The sequence below is a fragment of the Schistocerca americana genome, chromosome 9, assembly GCF_021461395.2.
Source record: "Schistocerca americana isolate TAMUIC-IGC-003095 chromosome 9, iqSchAmer2.1, whole genome shotgun sequence".
Classification (NCBI taxonomy): domain Eukaryota; kingdom Metazoa; phylum Arthropoda; class Insecta; order Orthoptera; family Acrididae; genus Schistocerca; species Schistocerca americana.
This window is the reverse complement of record NC_060127.1, coordinates 201,248,136-201,268,874: the sequence shown is the minus strand read 5'-3', so window position 1 is coordinate 201,268,874 and position 20,739 is coordinate 201,248,136. Positions and strand designations below refer to the sequence as shown.

General features: G+C 42.3%; 1 protein-coding gene across 2 annotated transcripts in view; it reads right to left on the bottom strand.

The window, feature by feature from the left end:
- Positions 1 to 266: 266 nt before the first annotated feature.
- The window catches only part of LOC124551196 (collagenase-like), a 196,458-nt gene continuing 175,985 nt past the window's right edge, over positions 267 to 20,739 (bottom strand). For both annotated transcript variants that reach the window (XM_047126184.1, XM_047126187.1), the window contains one exon: positions 267 to 923. In XM_047126184.1, the coding sequence (XP_046982140.1) occupies positions 756 to 923 (168 nt within the window). In that variant the 3' untranslated portion in view covers positions 267 to 755. The remainder of the gene's footprint in view (positions 924 to 20,739) is intronic.

Genomic DNA, 20,739 nt, shown 5'->3' with positions numbered 1-20,739 from the left:
CAGTCTTCAATGTCTGTCCTTTGCTGACAGACCAAAGTGTGGTGATGTAAGCTAAATACGAGTCCTGACTTAGATTTTGTGAATGAAGAATTTATACTGGTGAACGATGCAAGGTTCTACAGCAAAATAACGCGAAAACAGGAAACTTAAAAAAATAAATGACTGAAGTTCTAGGGCATGTTCAAACTGTTTAGTATTTTTGTTCGAAAATAACTGAAATCTTTGAAATATTCTGAAAAATTAATATCCAATGCAAAAAAATGTGAAAACATTTCCACTGAAATTTTTAATACAGGCCGTTACCAAATGTAGACCCAGCGGTACATGGAAAAAATATAGCACTACATTGCTGTCATGAAACAAATAACAATTATTAGATAGGTTTGACTACATTAAAATATTAAAACACTCTCTAAATACATTCTACCCGTAAATTACTAAAAAGAAACATAGTTACATATTAATTTTATTCCTTGAATCCATGTTGACACAGAGATAAACAGTTTTCTTCAGTCACATATTGTCACTTGCTGGGAACATCCAGAGAGGAAAACAACTGATCCACAGAAAGCACATGGTGTATGCTGCAATCAAGCGCAGTTCAATCTACTCCGTCACTCAGGGGGACAGTGGTCTGAGAACATCTTTTTTGGCTTATTATTAAGTGTCATGTGCTGATTTTTTTTTTAGTTTCATTGAAATACATATTGAATGTGTTCTAGTAATGGAACACTGTAACTATCAATGCCAGCTTCTCACTCAACAGTAATTGCAACAGTTTTTGTGATCCAGTCGAGGAAGTGGGTTATCCTGGAGAAGCCACCAGGTATAGGTACGTCGCACTTGTCATAGATAAAGCTGGCAACCCCGATCTGCTTGTAGCCTTCTTTGGATTTGAGAACAAGGGCTCCGCCATGGTCATTCTGCAATGTAGAAAATTATTACCTTACAATATCTAGTAGACTTCTGCTGCTGATATTAAAAGTTTATGAACGATATTACACCTTGACCTATACTAAGGATGAACCACAGGTATGAAGGCCTCTTCAGAATCTGTTTGTTTACCGATGACACAAGTAAGCTGATGGAGGGCATAAACAAACCAGTACCAGGAAGAGTCTGGGTAATAAGTAAAAGCTTTATCACTGATTCCCAACAAACAACTTCCCTTCTTACAAAAAAGCTGTATTGTTAGAATTCAAGTTTCGCACGTAGATATCAATGGGGTCCACACTGGATGGGATTCTATATGAGACGTCTTTTACATCGAGGTGCACAACAGACTGATGTTGTACCAGCATGTGGATATGTTTGGCAAGAAAGATTAAGTGAAGTTGCTATTGCAGCAAGTTGCAAAAATCTCTTCAATGACCTTGGCATTATTAAACTTAAGTAGCATTACTTATAGTCATAAGCTATTAGCAGGAAAGTATGTACAATGGACAGTGGAAATCACAACAGTGACACTGTCATTGGAGTACTCCTGAAAATATATCTGTCCATATCTGCTTTTAAGTCCTAAATCCAGTCTCGAATCTGGGCCAATACTCAGAAAGCTCGGACTATATTCTTCATTCGAAAATGTGAAACTGTATCGAATGCCTTAAGGAATCCAGGAAACAAGTACTGTTCTACACTAAAAGTATCTGAATAAAAAAGGACGCGGTTATACAGTCAATATGAATTATATTTTACCGATAGCGATTTTCATGTAAAATTGTACAATGGACAAAAACGAAATTTGTCAACCAGAGTAAAATTGCACTGGTACGAAAATTATGAGAGTAATCACAACTTTGTGGCTTTAAAAATATAAACGTACAGAAAGTCTTATATGTTAGCCAGCAAATTTATATTTCTGCTAGTAAATAATCAGGTACCTATGTCTCTAAATTAAAATCCCGTAATTCTCAGGCCATTTTGTTTGCTTCAAATTGTTACTGACTCTCCACAGTTATCTTTGTCAGCAATTTTGTGCGGTTTCTGTACTTAAGCTTAATCCTATCATTTTCTCCACGTAGAGGTTTGTTTGTGTTCCATCCATGGGTGCAGCATGCGAAGGCTTCTGGGACATGTCTGTGAGAACTGTCCTTTGCCTCAACTTATCTTTACTATAGATGTGACGATCTGAAGAATATTTTTAGCTTTTGCCCAGAAAGACAGTTCTTGACATTTTCTTACATGTTTCTCGCAATAAGTACGACGACCTCTTTCTCGGAGTGTCCCCAGTTAATATTTTCCCACATATCTCCAGGCAGTCAAATAAGCCTGTGATCATTTGTACTGCCCTTCATGGTATGCTCTTGGTGATTCGTGTAGTTCAAATTCTCCATCCAAGATTCTACGGATTTCTCTGTGTGCGTCCTACCAACAAATTCTCAATGTAAACAAAAACATGTCTTGACAGCCCATATGAACGTGCTGTCGATGATAATATTATGTATGTTGTTGAATCAAATAACTCTTGGAAGTCAAGAAACACTGCACATATCTGAGTGCCTTGATCCATGGCTTTCAGAGATTCATGTGGAAAAAGAGCGAGTTGGACGTCAGACGTCGATGTTTACAGAATCCGTGATGGCTGGCATGGAGGAGGTCTCTGAACTCAGAGTATGTTCTGAGATTCTACAACAAATAGCTGCCAATGTGGATCAGTTCTGATGTCCTTCGTGGACACCCGTATGACCCGTGCATTCTTCCCACCAAACGGCATAGAGTTCTATTCGAGTGATTTTCGATGTATAACGGTTAAAAGTGGTTCTAAATGAGCCGCAAATCTGGTATAGAAACCGACAGGGATTCCACAAAGCCTTGGAGCTTTGTTCAGTGTAACGACTTCAGCTGTTCCTCAATGCCACTGACGCTAATGTCTATATCAGTCGTCTTTGCACTGGCACGAGAATAAAACTGGGGCAGTACTTGTGAGTTTGCCTTTGTAAAGGAACACTTGAAACCCAAAGTTTCAGTTCCTGTCTTGTCCATGTGTTTCTGAGCACTAACTCGGTTGCCACTAACAGCCTTTACATACGACCTATATTTCTTCGTGTTATGTGAAACATCTTTGGATAATATTCTACTATGGTACTCACCGAAGGCGTCACGCATTGTGTACTTTAAAGCCAAATGAGCAACCCTCTATGTACATCGGTATTCCATGTTTTAGATCTAATATGCGGTTGTCTCTGTTTCCTTAGAAACTTCTTCACAGTGACCATATGCCAAGGAACGTCCCATCGACCACGAACTGTTCTGCCAGGTACATACTTATCCAGGGTATGGTCAACTATTCCCTTGAATTTGAGCCATAGTTGCTCTAAATTCTCCTGTCCTGAGCAGAAAAAAACAATTTCTTCATCTTAATCTACTTTAGTGAACTTATAAATCCATAGAATTGTTTTTGTTGCCCTTTTTACAGTGGTAATCGTTGTTGTTACAGCTACCTCATAGGTATTGATACAAGTTTCACTCTAGACATTCTCAGACAGATCAGGTGTATTTGTTTCATTAGATCCAATATACACTACTTCCGTCTTGACTGGAATTCTGAACTATATGTTGTTGGTAGTTATCAGAGAACGCATTTATTGATGTTTCGCAGGATGCCTTGTCACGTCTGCCACTAACAAAATTGTAATTATACCCACCAGTTGTTGAATTAAAGTCCCATCCAGTGATTACAATATGATTGAGAAACTTACATAATAATCATCTAATGGTTCTCTCTCAAGTTTTCAGTAACATTACAAAGTGAGTTTGGTTACCAATACAAGAATCCAATTATAATTTATGACCAGTCCTGCTATTGAGTCTTGCCCAAACAATCTTGGATGCAGCTGCAATTACTTCCTCAATGGATTTGAGTTTCTTGTGTACTACACAGAATACACAACAGTTTCTATAACCAAATTAATCATTTTGTTGTCCTCGCTTTCAATAAAATAATTGTCCTTAATTTTACACATTTGTCTAAAGTATTTCACAATGAAAAGTTATTCAGTTAGTAAAGTCTGATTGTGAATATATTGTAGCCGCTGATAAATTGATAAGTTTTGGTAGAACAAACTTGCATTATATAATTAAATTGTGAGAGACAGAGTAGGCAGACAGAGGTAGCATAGACCGCAGGGGAAGTTGGCAAGCCGTGGTGGGCATGCAGGGTGCCTACAGCTAGGAGTCAGGCAGTGGTCTGTAACTGAAGAGGATGTGTGTGGGGCTCCCAGTGCACCAAAGTACTTGCAACGAAAGTTGTGGAGTGGATCAATATTGTAACCGAACAGACCACCAGTGGGTGGAACGATGTTGCTATTATAACATGTTGGCTTTGCCAACTGTATCTGTGTGTGTGTGTGTGTATGTGTGTGTGTGTGTGTGTGCGTGCGTGCGTGAATGGCAGACGCTACAAATACATCTCGGCGTCGGAGGACACGTAGGACAGCCTGCGGCACATCACCATAGCCAACAGTACTGCGGCTTCCTTAGTTTTGTAAAAGAGCAGGAGCAGTGAACGTTATTCTGTGAGAATGTAATAATGAATTTTAATCTGTGGTAATGTAACAATTAACGGTACCTCTTCAAATCAATTTTTAACCAGAGTGGTATTACCTGTATGAGTTTTTTCTATTTGGTCCTTTAATGAACTGGCAAACTATCAAGGTGTAATGTTGTAACTACAATCGAGACAAAAACCTCAAAGCAAAGCCATCAGTCTACCACAGCACTTACAATCGAAAGCGTGTTTGTTACAACCACGAACATACAGAATCAAGACAAGTGATTCCTGAATCGATAATGCTGCCGTTTTTACAGCATCGAAAAATCCATATTATATGAACATTTCAAATTTCAGAAACTTTCCAGAAATGAAAACCACTAAATGACAAATAGATGCTGGTGGTTTGGTTTGAATGGGCGATCGGCAGTCTACATCTACATCTACATCTACATGATTACTCTGCAATTCACATTTAAGTGCTTGGCAGAGGGTTCATCAAACCACAATCATACTATCTACCATTCCACTCCCGAACAGCGCACGGGAAAAACGAACACCTAAACCTTTCTGTTCGAGCTCTGCTTTCTCTTATTTTATTTCATTCCTACCTATATAGGTTGGGTTCAACAAAATATTTTAGCATTCGGAAGAGAAAGTTGGAGACTGAAATTTCGTAAATAGATCTCGCCGCGACGAAAAACGTCTTTGCTTTAATGACTTCCATCCCAACTCGCGTATCATATCTGCCACAATCTCTCCCCTATTACGTGATAATACAAAACGAACTGCCCTTTTTTGCACCCTTTCGATGTCCTCCGTCAATCCCACCTGGTAAGGCTCCCACACCACGCAGCAGTATTCTAACAGAGGACGAAGGAGTGTAGTGTAAGCTGTCTCTTTAATGGACTTGTTGCTTCTTCTAAGTGTCCTGACAATGAAATGCAACCTTTTGCTCGCCTTCCCCACAATATTATCTATGTGGTCTTTCCAACTGAAGTTGTTCGTAATTTTGACACCCAGGTACTTAGTTGAATTGACAGCCTTGAGAATTGTACTATTTATCGAGTAATCGAACTCCAACGGATTTCTTTTGGAACTCATGTGGATCACCTCACACTTTTCGTTATTTAGCGTCAACTGCCACCTGCCACACCATACAGCAATCTTTTCTAAATCGCTTTGCAACTGATACTAGTCTTCGGATGACCTTACTAGACGGTAAATTACAGTATCATGTGCGAACAACCTAAGAGAACTGCTCAGATTGTCACCCAGGTCATTTATATAGATCAGGAACAGCAGAGGTCCCAGGACGCTTCCCTGGGAAACACCTGATATCACTTCAATTTTACTCGATGATTTGCCGTCTATTACTACGAACTGCGACCTTCCTGATAGGAAATCACGAATCCAGTCGCACAACTGAGACGATACCCCATAGGCCCGCAGCTTGATTAGAAGTCGCTTGTGAGGAACGGTGTCAAAAGCTTTCCGGAAATCTAGAAATACGGAATCAACTTGAGATTCCCTGCCGATAGCGGCCATTACTTCGTGCGAATAAAGAGCTAGTTGCGTTGCACAAGAACGATGTTTTCTGAAACCATGCTGATTACGTATCAATAGACCGTTCCCTTCGAGGTAATTAATAATGTTTGAATACAGTATATGCTCCAAAACCCTACTGCAAACCGACGTCAATGATATAGGTCTGTAGTTCGATGGATTACTCCTACTACGCTTCTTAAACACTGGTGCGACCTGCGCAATTTTTGAATCTGTAGGTACAGATCTATCGGTGAGCGAACGGTTGTACATGACTGCTAAGTGGGGAGCTATTGTATCAGCGTAATCTGAAAGGAACCTAATCGGTATAAAATCTGGACTTGAAGACTTGCCCGTATCAAGCGATTTGAGTTGCTTCGCAACTCCTAAGGTATCTACTTCTAAGAAACTCATGCTAGCAGCTGTTCGTGTTTCAAATTCTTGAATATTCCATTCGTCTTCCCTGGTGAAGGAATTTCGGAGAACTGCGTTCAATAACTCCGCTTTAGCGGCACAGTCGTCGGTAACAGTACCATCGGCACTGCGCAGCGAAGGTATTGACTGCGTCTTGCCGCTTGTGTACTGTACATACGACCAGAATTTCTTCGGATTTTCTACCAAATTTCGAGACAATGTTTCATTGTGGAACCTATTAAAAATATCTCGCATTGAAGTCCGTGCCAAATTTCGCGCGTCTGTAAATTTTAGACAATCTTCGGGATTTCGCGTTCTTCTGAACTTCGCATGCTTTTTCCGTTGCCTCTGCAACAGCGTTCGGACCTGTTTTGTGTACCATGGGGGATCAGTTCCATCTCTTACCAATTTATGAGGTATGAATCTCTCAATTGCTGTTGCTACTATATCTTTGAATTTGAGCCACATCTCGTCTACATTTGCATAGTCAGTTCGGAAGGAATGGAGTTTGTCTCTTAGGAAAGGCTTCTAGTGACACTCTATCCACTTTTTTAAACAAAATTATTTTGCCTTTGTTTCTGGTGGATTTGGAAGAAACGGTATTGAGCCTAGCTACAACGACCTTGTGATCACTAATCCCTGTATCAATCATGATACTCTCTATTAGCTCGGGATTGTTTGTGGCTAAGAGGTCAAGTGTGTTTTCGCAACCATTTACAATTCGCGTGAGTTCGTGGACTAACTGCTCGAAATAATTTTCGGAGAAAGCACCTAGAACAATCTCGGAAGATGTTTTCTGCCTACCACCGGTTTTGAACAAGTATTTTTGCCAACATATCGAGGGAAGGTTGAAGCCCCCACCAACTATAACCGTATGAGTGGGGTATTTATTTGTTACGAGACTCAAATTTTCTCTGAACTTAACTTATGCATTTCAGAACCTGTAAGAGACTTCCTCCCAGCATATGTCTAACATATGAACGCATACAGATAGAAGCGGTTGACATTGTTACATTTCTGGGATTACAACTCGATAATGAGTTCACTTGGGAAGGGCATATCACAGAATTGATAAAGCGCCTAAGCAAGTCTATATTTGCAAAGCTAATGACGTCAGATGTAGGAGATACAAATGTAAAAAAAAAAAAAAAAAAAAAAAAAAAAAAAAAAAAAAAAAAAAAAAAAAAAATGCGTACTTTGCTTACTTTCATTCTGTAATCTCATGTGTGAACATATTTTGGTATAACTCGTCAAATCGAGAAAAAGTTTTTACAGTTCAAAAGAGTATAATAAGAATCATTTGTGGAGTAAATTCAGGAACATCACGTAGAAACCTGTTCATCGAACTGGGTATCGTAAACATTGCTTCTTAGTACATTCATTTCTTAATGAAATTTGTTGCTAATAGTATGCCTCTTTTTCAACCAATAGCTCAATACGCAGTGTCAGTACTAGGAAGAGAACAATGTACATAAAGACCTAAAATGGCTCAACTAGGTGCAAAATTGATCCAATAGCCATGAACACACATTTTCAGTAAATTTCCAGCACCATTAAAAACTTTCTGATAAAACACAATTAAAGCAGAGTTTGAAACACGTTTTTTGGTAGAGAATTCCTTCTACTCTACAGATGAGTATGTTATAAGGAACTGTTAGAACAGCTTAAGTAGAAACGTTAGATTCTGTTAAGACATCACTTGGTCACAACAGTCAAGATTAGGTATTTTGTGTATGATAAATTTATTAAACGTAGTTAACTATGTCACCTTTGGACAGTGTATGAATTCTCCAAATATTATCAGTTCCAATTTACTGAGATGTAATCATATATTTTGACAAAATGATATGATCGTTTGGTATTGATGGTCAGGAGGCCCAGTTCTGGGAAGTTCGGCCACCGGGTTTCAAGTCTTATTTCAGGTGACTTCACATTGGGCAACCTGCGTGTCAATTATGACGAAATGATGATGAGGACAACACAATCCCTAGGACACGAACGGAGAAAACATCCAACTCAGCCGGGAATCAAACCCAGGCCAGCTGCATGATAAGAAAGCATGTTATCCCTCACCTAAGCAGGAAGGCACATGTTTTGACCATCTCTTGACAAATGATAGGGGAAGTGAGTTTTATATTGAAATCTTCTATGCTTTCTATGTTATAGTTTCTAACGTGTTACATACCCACGAGAATCATCTCATCCTTGGGTCTATGGAACGAAACTGGAATCTAATCTAATATAATCGGCATGCCTGTCAATGACGGCTGACCGTTACACCACATTGCATACAGTGCAGTCCACGGCATTTCTCCCTCTCCTGGAGAAACAGCGACTTGCTGTTTCTGATGTTCTCACTGGAGCCGACTGCAGCACCCTGGATCTAAACCCTGTCAGTGAAGCTCGGCATGACAATACTGGGATTCTCACGTTCCAGTCGTGTTGTCACATCCACTGCAAGATGGCAAACATTGAAGGTAGTCGCTCTGACAAAGCTTCACAGTCGTCGAGGGGGTCTTCAGTTTCCTTTAATGTGGAGCTTCCAGAGCTGATCTGCTCCTCAGGACTCTAGTACGTCGTCACATGAAGTACATGGACGACATCTCTACATATTGGTCCTCTTGATGAGGGGGTCACAATCCTCGACTTTGTAAGTGGCATCTAAGAGCCGACAAAGGATACGATACAGCACAAAGTAGATCTGCTTTAGTATCTTTTCCTGGAGACCACCTTCCCACACAGCTATAAATGTCCATACGGAATCCACCTGGCTGTATCGCACGGGATGGCCTTAGACATTGTAGTGCTCTCGCTCTTTTTCGTGGCTGTGTTTAAGGTCTGTACATGAGTCAGCTATCTTGCTTCTTTCGTCCTGATGATGTGTTTCATGCAGCTGTACTGAGTATTGTCGCGATGAAACGGGCGCTGTGAATCTGTTTTCATTTCTGTCTCACGACTGTCGTGAAGTCCCTTTTTCTGCTATGTTCAAGAATGTTACACGGGGCATTTTGTATTCCACTCCTGTTTGACATCAGTCTGCATCTCCAATAGATCTGCCAAGGTCTCATTAAAGTGTTCTGTGAGGCCAATCGTGTGTGCCTGGAGAGGAGTCGTCATCATGTGGGTGATATCGCAACATGAAATCACCTCACATTCTAACCTCAACAACGAAACCTTTCTATGACCAGTGTTGGAGCACTATACTTCAAAATGATGTATAGTACATGGATCATAGCAACATCCGAAGCTTTGAGAAGTGACACTGCCTTGGTGAAACCATAAAATGTGAGGTATTCAGCCAAAATAATTATATGTCAACTTAGGGCAGCTCCTCTAGATGTCGGTACCAGTACGGTACAGTGGTGCTGCTGCGGGCAGAATTGGTGCCAGATGTCCCGGAGGTAGCCGTGGCAGGTGCTTCCATCGCTGGCATTCCTCACAGTAGCTCAGATAGTGTCTAACAGATCGGTAGAGTCCTGCCCAAAGATAACTGAGACTAAGGCAGTATTTACGAATTCCAGGCGATGAGATTTTGGAGTTCATGGAAAAGTAGAAAAATTGCTGACTGTATATGTGTTGGGATGATAACCAAACATTTCTGCCCTATCAGGTTACAGTAATTCTAATACGATGTTCCCTTTTTTAATTGTAATCCTCCTTTGATCAGTACCTTCTTCTTCACTGTTGTTATGGTCCATCGCACTGGTGAATGGTTAGCCAAATAAATACGCCAAGAACATTTTAATGATTCAGCTAACTGAAAGACACACTTTCTCAGGTGCAGGTAGTTTATCTCGAATGTGGAGAGTACGGCGGAAGCACCTTCCTGAATATTAGAACTGAACCCACTCCACAAACGCTAGCGTCAGGGAAACGTTCTGTCTCGGCTTTCTCGTTATGAAACGTGCAGAAGTGTCAGAGACAACCTAAGGGCAAGCAAACATGTTTGTGGCTCTCGTTACAGGAAGATTTTAAGGCTCCTAGAAATACGCGCAAATGAAGTGGATTGGTACACAAAACAGGAGTTCCTTATAAATGGCAAGTAGTATGAGCACATTGTGAGAGAACTTCTCCACCGAGCGAGGTGGCGCACTGGTTAGCACACTGGACTCGCATTCAGGAGGACGACGGTTCAATCCTGCGTCCGGCCATCCTGATTTAGGTCCGCCGTGATTTTCCAAAATCGCTCCAGCCAAATGTCGGGATGGTTCCTGTGAAAGGGCACGGCCGGCTTCCTTCCCCGTCCTTCCCCAATCCGATTATACCGACGACCTCGCTGTATGATCTCGTCCCCAAAAAACAACAACCAGAACTTTTCACATCATGAATGTGTCGAGGATCGTTACGGCTATTATTTCCACTGGATCAGGAAGGACTCCTTTGGTACGAACTAAATGCTCAAAGCTTCTTGTTTTCTACGTGGTGAAGGTGCACCTTTTCGGAATCGGAAATCAGTCTGAACAGATCCCATAAAGGTTGTAGGCAGTTTAGATGTTATTCAGATGTCTTCCAAAAGCGACAGTGTCATCCCGATAGCAATAAGGCTTCGTTCATTAATGGTGACTAAGCATGTTACCCACCATACGCCAAAGGTCCGGTCATGCTCCTCAACCTCATTTTGCTAGGAGTCTGTTTGCAAATCATTACTAGAGATACACTTTGCCACTTTCATGCACTTTAGGATGTCATCACTACGTGGCAATGTGTAGACATGTTATTCAAGATTTTGTTCAGTCGATGCAAGAACTCCATATTCTGCACTTCTTCACAATTGGCCCAGGAGAGGACCAAGGACTGTCTGAAATTTGAATGACCATGCAGGATCTCCAACCAGAATTATGTGTCTTCCGACTGGCGACTGCCTAGACTCATAGAAGAGCTAGCTAATTGGTGGACGATGTCCAGTGTTGATACGGTGCTTTACTATCGACCACTTAGTCTGCTTTTCACCTCAGATACGAAAGCATCCAAATACTGTCCCAGAACGGCTAACACTCACAGCCCTCGATCCGCAGTCAGCCAGATGCGGTCAGCATTTCGCAAAAAGCTTCCTCCATTGCAGTTTCCTTAGTGGTAGTGGGGTACAATTTGTCGTTGTTGGTACTGAGCTGCCAATGCTCCACTGGTTGGGCTCTTTCTGTGCACATACCTTCAGGGATGCGTTGGTGCTGCTCGTCGTAATTAGTCAGCAAAAGATCTCTTTGTCAGCCTCTAATCCTTATGATCGTCACTAATACGTAGATTTCATTTATGAGCCCGTGTAGCGTTTGGCAATCTAAACAAACCTTCACAGTTTAATCAGCATCTAGACTGACGAATAATACTAATGGCAGGATAACAATGTTTCAACGGCGAACAACAATCCAGAGCAATATTCGTTACTCACGCATTTTTCTCAGTAGGTACTGTAAGGTTTGACACCAATGATTCGCGAAATAAAAGTCCGCAAGGTTCTGAATTGAGTCACCATGAGGAATTTCTTCTCTGCTATTTGCAGCGTGGTTGCAAGCAGAGCACCGAACATACCTGTAATAAAATTCTTTGTTCTCCCCCACAGGTACATCTTAAATTGAGAGTATTCAATGGACATTTGCTGTTTTCGATTTAAAATTTTTTAGAAACATTTCTCATTGATTTAACCATCAAACTGACGTGGAAATTCTGTGTTGTCAAAATTTTCATCACACCAACGCAGATCTATGGCCCCTGGACCTAGACCGGTGGCGGAGACCGCACTTGCAGCGGCCGGTGTAGGCGTGTAAGGAAAGGTAAGTAGAAGTGCATCATGTCGCGATGTATCGATGTATTTGTTGATATGTGCAACTTTCTCTCTCCTGCCCTGCTAGCATGACAAAGCCGTCAAACGGGCTGTGCTCGCAGACTCGAAGCCCGGTCTCCTCCAGTTGATGCCACAGCACGGCGCCAGCCAGGGAAATAAGTCAGGGCGGCGGGAGACTGTCACCCTCCCGGTGCCTCAGCGTACAGCCTGGACTTTACCTCAGAGGGAGGCGGCACAGAGATGGGAGGGGCTCTGTGACGTAGCTTATGTTACTGTCGTCCATTCCATGCAAAAGTTGCTGGTCTATTTTGCAAGCCTAGTGCCTCAACCTCCCTTTCACTTCATACTCAGAATCACTGAGCTCTAAGGCCAATCTTGTCAGCCTACTGGATAGCGGCTTCAAACCTAGTTACCATTTAAAAGCAGCATGATCTGTCACCACACTGATCTTCTTTCCAGACAGGTAACACAGGCTGTACGTTACACCATACAGTAGACCACTCATCTCTCTCTCTGCCATTGCATAATTTCTCTCCGTTACATTAAGGGGAGCAGGAACGATGAAAATGTCAAAATTAACGTTTTTTGGGGTTCTTCTTTGTAACACTATTTAGACTTTTCTGATTAAAACAAGTCAGGCTTCACTTGGCGTGTTTTCTACCATTTCAAAGTTGATGCACCGCGTCGCGCCACGTAAATGGCCATAGCGAGTTAGCATTTTATCTCTGACGTCACTGCTCGCTGTCTTTAGGCAGAGTTTAGTGGTGGCAACCGCCAGTGTTTTGTTTTCCAACGTTGTAGGCCTTTATCTCTGTGACACGTAATTGTTCATATCCGCAAACATAAATGGCAAGCCGTGTTTGTGGACTTGTGATGTTTGCTATGTGTTTGTTGTTACGTTCAGGAATTTTGAGTATTTTACGAATGTTCCTCGTATATGTTTTACATATTTTGTTTGTGGATATAAATATGTCCCATTTCAGCAATCGAATGTATAAGTAAAGACGCAATGAGTGCAACAACAAATCCTTTGTTGTTTCTAAGGGAGATGCTGCTTCACCATCCACTCTCAATCTGTGTGAGAAAACTTCTTCCAGCAAGAAACCTTTTAATAGCAGACAAAAATTTGAAAGTTACAGTAATGATGTGAATGAAATATTAACATTTCCTTGCTGTCAAATACTTTGAAACATAATGTATTATTCCAAGTTTGCAAAGAAAGAGGACGCGAATTGAAAATAATTTCACACATTGGTTTTACATGTAAAATCTTAATGAAGAGTGACAAATCTGGTGGAGAAGTTTTGTTTTATAGTTCTAATAGTATTACTAGTAGTGTTAACAAAGGAAAGAAGGTGTATGACATAAATGTTAGGCTAGTGTATGGCATGCACAGCATAGGAAAGGGCAGTGCTAGAGGAACAATGTTATGTGGAATTATGAACTTGTCAAAAGCGCCAACCAAGTTCGAATTTTATAATGAATTGGTAGGGTCTTCTGCTGAAGATGTTGCACAAACAACGATGGAGAAAGCAGCTAAAGAGGCTGTGACTGATAATGGAAATTGTGGAGAACGACTATTTCTTTGGATGGATCATGGCAAGGTAGAGGTCGTAAATGTCTAAATGGAATCGTGACAGCTACCAGTGCAGACAGTTGCAAAATTATTGATGTTGCTACTCTCTCCAAACATTGTAGATGTAAGGCCAATACCAAGGAGGAATATAAAGAACGTTCTGAGGGAAATTTTCATGGCACAGTTGAACAATGGAAGTAGAGGGCGTGAAAAGAATTTTTTTCAGATTGCACTTTGGAGTGTATGATGCAGTTGCAACATACAGTGCCGGAAACGTTATGTGCTGAAATGCTTAGGTTTCCAACCAAGCACAATAGCATTTTCGCAATGCGCCTAACGGATGAAGAAAGACTAAGAAATGCAGCAAGAAGAGACAGAAGTCTGCAACACGTAGCAAAACGGAAGCAGAGACCTGTGAAAAGAAAACTAGCACTAGAAAGAGAAGAGGATGCTGATGACCCATCATATGGAGTGTATTAAAAGACTTTGTAGCCATTTGCTGCAAGTTTCTAATTTTCTAATTTTCATATTTAGGGAACATTTTCTTAAAAACTACTAACTACAATACCATTTATTTAATTTCCTTAATTGTTATAACAAATTGTAAAAAAATTGTATAATTAAGGAGCTACAGAAGTAAAGATGCAAAACTTTAGAGAAAAAATTGGCAACATTTAAAAAAACTGCAAATCAGAAACCAATAAGTATTACTTAACATGGCGTTATAACTTTGTACTCATTGAAAATATTCTCCAAATTTTGGAGCTGTAAGTTTAATGCTTCAGCTAAAAATGTTCCTTGTATTTGCTGAAATTAACATGGAGAAGATAGAACGTTCTGGTTCCCCTTACGTTGTCTTAATACACATGTGATACGGTGTTCATCTCCATCAGCCTCAGGCACAAACTGCACACGAGGGCATGGTCTGATGCATCACATAATAATATAAATTCCTTATGAAATCTGGAAACATCAACACTGGATTCAACGTTAGTATCTCCATTAATTCGACGAACGACCTTGACAGTCTTAAAATCACAAAAACTTGATATATTTCTATAATAACTGCATAAGCAGTCGTGACATATCCACAAACCCACTTGAGAACTTTCTACAAAAATTTCTGGGTCCCAGAAAAGATTGTAGCTCCTTTCTCATTCCTGGTCTGGAAAATCTTGCAGCGCCTATATAAGACTCTGATCAGTCCTCACACCAACCTTAGTAATTATTTCACCCAAATAATCTTGCAACACAAAGTGGCATTTCTCCCTACACAATGTTAGGCATGCAGCTCGTAATCTCTTGAATATTTCTGTTACTGAACACCCAATGCAAAAACAAATATGTCATCCAGATACACTTGGCATCGACAAAACTTCAGTATTTTTAACACCTCATCTACAAACTTTGGAATGTCGCTGCTGCATTCTTGAAACCAAACAAATAATTTCTCCAAGGAAATAGCGATAATTTCCCCAAGGTGCTGAAGACAAAGTCTTCGTTCTATCCTCTGGAGCCACTTCTAACTGATGATACCCACTCTTCAATGCCACTGATGAGAAGTCCCAACACTGCCAAAGATTATCAATAGTCTCTGTGACGTTTGGAGTTGGGTAGGCATCTGTCGTAGTCTTCCTATTTAAATGGCGATAATCCCAACAGAATCGATATTGTCTCAAACCATCCATAGACTTTTTTGGTACAGTTGCAATTCCCACCTCTCTCAGGAACCGCTAATTTTTCTAATATGCTGTCAGCCAACTGCTGATGAATAACCTGTTGTAAAATCAGCTGCAGAGACTGACATATTCCATATGACCTCCAGTACGCCAGTAGTTGGTTCCCAGTCTTAGCAGCATCCTATGCCCTCTCACCCCTCATATCCTACACCTCCTATGCAGCTGACTCGTTCCCCACCAACAAAGTTCTCTTTAACAACATAACCTTCTAAGCACAAAAATTACCCACATTGATGACTTTTACTCTACCACCGTCCTTCTTCTGTGTGCTTATGATGTTTCACTTTACTAATCAAGAAGCTGCATCTAATATGTCACTATTTTTCAGTGGGTCCACTACACGAAATGTACCTGTCGGTAACTCGGGCCTAACATTCGCCCATAGCGACTTCCCGGTTCCACTCAGCACCCAATCATGTGAATTAAGGCCTAATGTCGTTGTTCACAGTTTAACTGGGTTATCTTGTACAACAGACTCCATTTGCGATGGATCGGAACTGACGACAGCTTTCCCTAGCCGTAATGTTTTCCCACGAAGCTCCACCACATGTCATCGAAGGTCAACTATGGCGTGACGCTGATACAGAAACTCTTACCCTTGGATCATGCTATAGCCATCGCTTACATCAAAGTCTACTTGCACACGCTGCCTGAACTTGGTTGCCTGCAACTGAAATTTCTTCAGCATCTACCGCAGCGTCGAACATCACTGTCCCCTACCCAACTCAGCCTAGAATGCATTGGTTCCATTGCCTCTTATCGACCTCAGTGACTGAGCTTCACTGTCCCCCACCCAACTCGACCTATAGTGCAGTTGTTTCCATTGCCTCTCACCGACTAACTCTCTCGAGGGTACCGATACATATGCCCATGTTTCGGTACCCTTCACCAGCTGTTGTACCCACTATTGCACATTCCACTACTGCATTCGTTTTTCCTGTGTTTATCTTTACCGGGAACAGCATCCGACAGATCTGGGGTTCCTTCTTACCTTCAGCGTGTGCTTGTCTAACAAAAACGTGTACCCTTTACCAGCTATTACACCCACTATTGCACACTGCGTTTCTGCATTCGTTTTTCGTTTGTTTATTTTTACTGAGGACAGCCTTCGGCGGTTCTGGGGTTCCTTCTAGTCTTTAGCAGGTGGTTATTTGTACCCATCCAACCCTACCATTACTCTTAAACTGCACGATAAAATTAAGTCATGGCTTCTTCGACAATCCGTGACTGTCTCCCATTGCGACTCGGCGACTTGGACTCGACGGCGCTTCAGGCAGCAAGATGTCGACACATGCGGGAAAAAGCCACAGCTGAGAAGTCCAAATGAGTTGCGGGGTGGATTAATGACGTCACAATGGCAGAAAATTTCACCGCAGTGTTGCCCAGTGTCACCCCGGACGTGTCACACGATAGGAACGTCGCATGTCATCCCTTCTTTTCACGCCTTTTTGATGGAGGCTAGACTACAATACCCACCATTGAAATTTCTAATGGGTTTGCAAGGAAACCATTTGACACACATCGCCGCTTACAATCGATACGAAAATTTCTCAGGGGATGGCAGAAAGGGCGTCAGTGAAACCAGCCCTTTCCTTGGGGAGTTGTTTCACACACGTTTCGTACTACTGCCGCCCCCTGGTCATTTCAATCCTACTTAGCACCTACATCTACATCTACATGATTACTCTGGAAGACACAATTACGTTTCTGACAGAGGAACATCCTTAGGCTGCAGCAACACAGAACGTGATCTCACTCCTTTTGAGTGTACTGTGATTGCAATTTTTGCTCTGGCATACAGAGTGGAACAGATAGGGACTCTGAAAACCACTTGACGAAATTTCTACGTGATCCGTAGCAGCCAAGGGGGTTTCTGCTTTTTCAGCCCTCCTTTTTTGCGCCCTCCTGTGGCATGATCATTTAGGGGTACAACGTTAACGTGTGCGTGAATGAAACAGGAAGGTACGCCCTCCCACTCCATTTCGGCAACGGTGCCACATTTGTTGAGCATTCTACAAATGTACCTGGCAGAAATCTGGAAATTTCGACACTAATTCACCATTGCAGCTACTCTAGCACCTGAGGGTTAGGAAAACCCTTCGACATATTTTAAGAGTGGTTTACTTGCCTTCAGTGTTTAGAGGACCGCCATTGGTATAGAAGTTTCTGGCAGTTACATTGGTAAAGTCCTCAACAAAGGTGTGTGGATGGCACCGAAGGTGTTGCCCAACAAGAGGAATATTAGTTTGCCTCAGCAGTTTTATTTACGCACATATTAATGATGCACCCTCCCTCCCCTGCCCTGTGACGATAACGCCGCAGGAGGGCTGAGAAATCAGTGACACCATCTGTTGCTTCGTATCAGGTTCAGATTTTGTCCACTGAGTTTCAGCGGTCCCTAGTGGTTCCACCCTGTGTACCATAGCAAAAATAGCTGTTCCAGCCCCACGATGTCCTTAGAGTAGGGCTGAAACGCCCAGAGGGTGCCTCCAGAGTCGAACGTTGTCACGCAAGTCGTCCTATTGCTCATCTCACTGCCAACTGTCGTTTTCGACTGTGGAAAATCTGTGTGTGTCAATCGACGCTCTGGGGAAAGGTTTGGTTTCATTGACGCCATTTATACCACCCCATGAGTCCTCTTGGTCCCGATTCGGAGCGGTGGTGTGTCTAAAATGTTTTCCTCGACGATCCATAAAAAAGGCTCAGTGTAGCGGTTTTAACTTCTATCGCAGAGGCGTCAATAGGAGGGCTGAAATGCGAGTTGGAGACGTGCGACGACCTCCCCGTCGAGTGACATGTCCGTGGTAGCGTTGAGCAGAGTTCTGGTGAAATTTGGCGGGTGCCAATGTGACATCATTAACCCACCTTATAACTCACATGAACTTCTGATCTGTGGCCTATGTTCCACATGTGTCTACACCTTGCTGTTTGAAGCGCCGTCGACACCGAGGGTGACGTCACAGGATGCCACGCTTTTGCTCCGTTACAGAGGAAGGTTGTAGACAGTTTTGAGTTGAATTTAAAACCTACACGTCTCAATAGTAGGCAATTAGATGGTTTCGAAAAAGTGAATTTTTAATTGTGTTGCGCAGTGTGTGACACTGTTGGTGGTCTATACCGTCTCTACAGCAACTCCCAACAAACCACTGATAGTCCATACCTCTCCTGTTATTATGTGACTAGCAGCACTACATCTGCACCTGCTCTGTATGTCCACAGTTAAAACTACGTACACTTGCTGTGAATAAACTTGGACGATCTCGTATCTCTGTCACAACATGCTCCAATGGTAACGTAACTGCTGGACAACACTACGCACTCTCCTAGAGATCTCTGGCACCAAACCCCTCAGGGAAGCAGAAAGTGCCCTTTTCTCGGCTTGCGGCAGTAACACCTTGCTTATGTCTTCATGGGTATGTACATTAAGCTTTCTAGTTTTATTTCCAAAACCCTGCACTGCTTCGTTAGGCCTCTATGGCATACCACTCAACTTTTCACGAAGTACCCACGCGCAATTTTGATTGCTATACCTCAGCACCAGTCCCTGCATTAGCTGCTCAAAAGCTTCTGCTCTGTCCAATGCCTCCGTGCAATGTACAAATGTCTTTCCTTGCTCTGGTATGTGTAATCGTGCTATCTGTAATAAATGTTTGTCAGGCCAATCTCCTATATCACCTGATGACAGGAGAGCCACTACAAATTCTAACACGTCCTCATAAGACTTAGCGAGAAAGGGAGTAACAGGATTCACTACAACTTTATCCAGCTGTAGACTCTGTGCCTTCAACAACAGCAGCTCTTCTTCCTATTCCGTTAGGTTATCAGTGATGCACTTTTCTTTGCCTTCAACTGCACCCCCTGATTAACCAATTATTGTAGAGCTTTCCCAGAAGTGACACCTTGTGTCCCTCATTTCGCCACTGCATCACCGTTACTCATTTTTACGGACTCAGCCATAACAACATTACAATAAAACAGAGGGCTCCTTAGCTAATCCCATTACCACACTTATTACTTGTGTCTAATCGTGAGCCCCTTGGACTCCCTACTTTGCCTAGGGTTCCGCAACTGTTAAGTCATATGCGTAGCCAAGTAAAATAAAGCAGATTCACCACAAGGGGCAGAATGCCCAAGTAAATTACACTACTGTTACTGCCCAGCAGTAACCTGACATATGGGTACTCTTCGGCTCCTTACACAGTATTCAAGTTCTACTAAAATTAGGTAGTGACACTAAAGTTTGTATGCCATATCTACAGACCTCCATTCATCATCAAAGATTTGTGAACTGCAATGTTCACACAGGCTCCAGCCTTCCATCCCTAGAATTACGTTTAAACTGAGATATTCCCACTGCTTCTTCAATCCTTACAAAAACAGCTCTACAGTTACTACTACATTTAATTCGTGACCCATGATCGTTACCGCTTACAAAAACAACAGTCTCGCCAACCCCAGAGCGAAGACATCATAGGCTGTGGTTTGGACAATGCCCTGTGCAGGGTAGTACACCATCCACTGTTCGATGCAGTCGCACCAACTCTCTGGAGACCACTTACAACTTCGACAAGCACTGTAGGGTGAGTGTTGCGGTCATAGACTGGCTGGGATCAGCAGACATACTGGCGACTGAGACACAATACTTTATTAGTTTCAGATACACATCACATCATTAGCAACGTGACACAGACATAGCTCACTACAGCGACCTAGGTCAGCAAAGGCTTACATTTGTTGGCTTCCACCCTGATGAAAAGGAACAGCCTAACAATGGGCCTCGGCCTTGACGTCAGTGGCGCTCCAAGTTGTGCTGTGACAGCATTCTGTAGTGGCATGGTGGCATCCACCACGATGGCGAATGACACCTGCCATGCATGGGACACGACCCACTGCCCTGTGGCAGGTGTTGACGGCAGGTTGGTGTTGCTGTGGCACTAAGTCCAACAAGGAGACTCAAGTGTTGGAGGCAGCAGGGCTGACCCAGTCTCGAGTCTGCAGCTGCGGCTGGTGATGTCCAGTCGTCTCGCCGTATAGGTTGGCACTGATGTCATGTTGGTACTGCTGGACTCCAACAGTGTCTGTTCTGAGATGCATTCTTTACACTATAACACCTCACCAAGCACGCAGATCATAACAATAGTCTTGCCCTGGTGCATTTGTGTGGCTAGGCCAGGAGCCCCACCTGCAGGCAGCATAA